The 3,777-nt window shown below is 36.8% G+C and overlaps 1 protein-coding gene across 1 annotated transcript; it reads right to left on the bottom strand.

The window, feature by feature from the left end:
* Window positions 1-303: 303 nt before the first annotated feature.
* Window positions 304-2,108, bottom strand: LOC117402430 (oligodendrocyte transcription factor 3-like). Its single transcript, XM_034003559.3, has one exon. It carries the CDS (start codon window positions 1,875-1,877, stop codon window positions 1,092-1,094), a length of 786 nt encoding a protein of 261 aa, XP_033859450.2. The 5' UTR covers window positions 1,878-2,108; the 3' UTR covers window positions 304-1,091.
* Between the last annotated feature and the right edge of the window lie 1,669 nt (window positions 2,109-3,777).

The raw sequence follows: 3,777 nt of genomic DNA, 5'->3' as shown, positions 1-3,777 counted from the left end.
GCAAGGTTTTCCTAAACTGATAGATACAAACAGGTCACTTTAATCATTTCACTATGTTGGGTGGTATAAAGAAATGAGCAGCACAATACAGACACATATAAAAAGAAAATTAAAATGAAACATACACGCACATACAAAACACACACTATTTTGATTGCTGTTGTACTTTTAAGAACCCTTTTAAGTGACATTGATTACATCTCTCAAGTTGTGTGTGACTTTTTATACTGTATATTGTTCATTGAAAGTAGCAGGTGCAGAAGACAGGTGGACTGGAGATAATTGAAGACATGGGTTGAAGGGTATTTTTAAACGATTTTATTGAAATCTCATCCAGAAACACTGGGTTATAATAAATATATCAATAATTATCAAGAATGTACAAAAATAAAGACACAATGTTGTCTTTGAGGCATAACAAAATATTTCCAGCAAAAGCAAGTATTTGTAACATTTTATGACCACATAAGCCATACTGAATTAAATAAAAACCTGACTAGAAACGAATTTACATTCTCAGTATTTTATAATAACACTGAAAAAACATAGAATTTTCCATTATTTCAAATCATATACAGCCATGGAATAAAACTTTGACAAGAATGCAATCTCTAAATCCTTGTTACAAGGAACACAATACATTCTTAATTCTAGCAAATGATGTAATTCGTTCTAAGACTCGGGATTAGACATGCATGCAATCTTTATTTTTCAGAGATTTCATTGTTATTCACTTTTTTGTGTCTCAAAACTAAAATACCCTAACAGTATGAAACATGTACAGTATATGATTCTGTGTAATATAGTGACAATATATACATATTTATAGGATGCTGACCATAAAATAACGTGTGTTGATTGGAACATTAAAGGCTGATATATTAATAGCCATCAAGACATGTATCTTTTAAGGTTATAATAACTAGACCAAATACTTAAAATAAGGAAAACACAATTTTTCAAAAGAAGCAAAAACATGTCGAATGTCTTTTTGCGGTGTCCTGTTCCGATCTCTTGACGCACAACATATATAATGACATACTAAGTTTCAGTTTCAGTCTTTGTATATACAGTATTTATACATTCACATCTTACTTTACTAAGTCTTTTGTTTGTAATGAGAGTCTTGTCATGGCAGTAGACGTAAGAGCAGAAAGTGGAGGCCGTGGTACCTGGCAAATGGAACAGGGACAAGGTAAACCTGCCCAGTGTTGGAAACCGCTGCCCAGCTGGAGTGAAGGTGTTGGTGGTGTCTTCAGCAGGGAATGGGGTGCTCGCATTGAGGTAAGTCCTGGTAAAGCTGCGGAGAGGGTAGACGTAGTGGTAGATGACAGGGCACTGCTCAGCAGCGGGAGGACTTGTTGAGAGGGGTTCGAGTGTCCTGGGTGACAACCGGTTTGACCTATTGTCCCGCAATGGAAAGCGGAGTGATGCCCACCGTAAATCTCGCCCACCAGTCTTTTCATCTCATCGAGGGAACTGTTGAGCATCAAGATGTAGTTTCTGGCGAGCAACAGGGTGGCGATTTTGGAGAGCTTTCTCACCGAAGGTCCGTGCGCATACGGCATAACCTCTCTCAGGCCGTCCATGGCCAGGTTTAAGTCGTGCATCCTCTTGCGCTCCCGCCCGTTGATTTTCAGGCGGAGTTGCTGAACGTCTTGCTCCGAGCCCTGCTTCTTAAGTTTGTACTTGCTTCCCCCTGACATGTGTTCCTCTAGACTGGAGAGGTGCTCGCTTGTCATCTTCTGCAGCAGCTCGTTCTGAGTGGAAGACACGGAGTTGAACCTCGTGTCGCGGAGCTGATGATCTCTGAGATACATCTCTTCCATATCTGGTGATGATGCTCTGCTGGAAACAGAGCTGGAATCAGAATTCATCGTATTGCTTCTGGTTGTTAGGACGTCGCTTCCCTCTCTGCTTTTCTCTCCTTTAAAGTCACTTGGTCCCTTGGTCCCTTGGTCAGCTGATGCTGTCGTTGAAAGCTTCCTTCTCTTGCTTTTCAGATTTGTATTTATAAGGAGCTGCTCCCCTCTTTATTCATTGGGTTGTTTGCTTTAATCGTGACGATGCACCTCTTGGTCTGCGTTGAGGTAACACCGGGAGCAGGGTATTTATAGAGCTGCTTGAAAGACGTGAGACAAAAGGAGCTCTCCTATTCATAATGTTATTTGGATGACGTGGCCATTATTCAGGGCGGTGCGCTTTGAATGTCCTATTTAGCGAGGAGCCCCTATTCATATTCATTGTACACCATGGGGGGGGGGGGGGACGACACCTCAGCCGTGGAACATCAAAAACCAAGACAACTAGAAACACTTCTATACTTAGCCAAACTGTCCGGTTTAATTTAAACTAATTGTATACTTAAAGTCAGTTACTGAATCATTTAATCAAACAAGTCAAGAAAACTTGCATATGATCAACATTAAAATGAGCATATAGTACAGTCCAATACAAACCGCTGATATAAGTTATTGTTTAAATGGTTATTTGTTGCAAATTTTGGAGGAATCAAAACTGGATTTGTGGATTGATACATCGTGTGGTTTGTGCCCGATATAGTTTTTTGTTTTTGTTTTTTTTTTTAAAACATGAAAACAATGATAATACTTACTTAGTGTGTAACACAATGATCAGGTGAAGTATAAACTATGGATAAATGTCTTATAATATGTACTGTAGTGTTATATAATCCTTTCAATGCAAACTATGCTATTTTATGCATCATGAATTACATGTACCGGTAAACGTATCTCTATGTTCCTGTCTCGCAAAATAAAACAAATCTAAATACTGTGGAAACAAGGAAGTGAATGGATTCTAGCTCTATAGTTTTGACGAAACCAAATTTCGTATTTCATAAAAAAAAAAAATTAAAACAATATGATAACATTTTTATTCCTTTCACAAATTATTCAAAAAATGCTGACGACTCATTAAGCGCTGCGATACTGACAAATGAGGAGGGAAATGCCACTATCTATCTATCTATCTATCTATCTATCTATCTATCTATCTATCTATCTATGGGAATATAATCAGGTATAGTGACAATTACCAATAACTATATGACAAAAAGGAGGATCCATGGATTACTTCAACATTTACAATTCAGCCCTACTCGTCAGTTACTGCAAATTGCAGAGAAAATTGTATATTTTTGGCTGTAACCTTTTGATTTTTGGGTTACTTTTTAATAACAATAAGCAGATTATTGTGGAAATAAGTTTATTTATTGCTTATTTATTAACATGTCAAGTTAAAGTACATTTAAGTGAGTATTACAAGTTTTTAAAATGATAAATCATATGGAAATAAAGTAAACCTAAATATTGTGATTAAAACTGTAGGACCCGTGGTTACTCATTATTCAGTTTTGTATGGGCTGACCAGCCAGCTTCGAAAGCAGTAACGATTACACTGTCAAGCCGAATGTCCCACAATGAGCCCTCCATCTTACACATTTTATACATCTTATACATCTCATCTAACACATTATAAACACGTTTCATTGGGCATATTTATATTGGTATGCCTTTATTTTACCCCCCAAAAAACTGTTACTGATTAGGCTATAGTGTAAAGTTTATAAATACTGCACTATATTTATAATATATTGCATAAAATGTATGTTTTATTCCTAAATACTTGATACCCTATAGGCTATATAGGAAGATTTAAATTGTTAAATCTGTTTGCCCAGTTTTGTCAATGCTTATTAGTTCTAACAATAGCCTGTCACGTCGATTATAGAACTATCCTTCAAAGGAACTTTTT

The sequence above is a fragment of the Acipenser ruthenus genome, chromosome 5 (genome assembly GCF_902713425.1).
Source record: "Acipenser ruthenus chromosome 5, fAciRut3.2 maternal haplotype, whole genome shotgun sequence".
Lineage (NCBI taxonomy): Eukaryota > Metazoa > Chordata > Actinopteri > Acipenseriformes > Acipenseridae > Acipenser > Acipenser ruthenus.
This window is presented reverse-complemented; position numbering and strand designations above follow the sequence as displayed.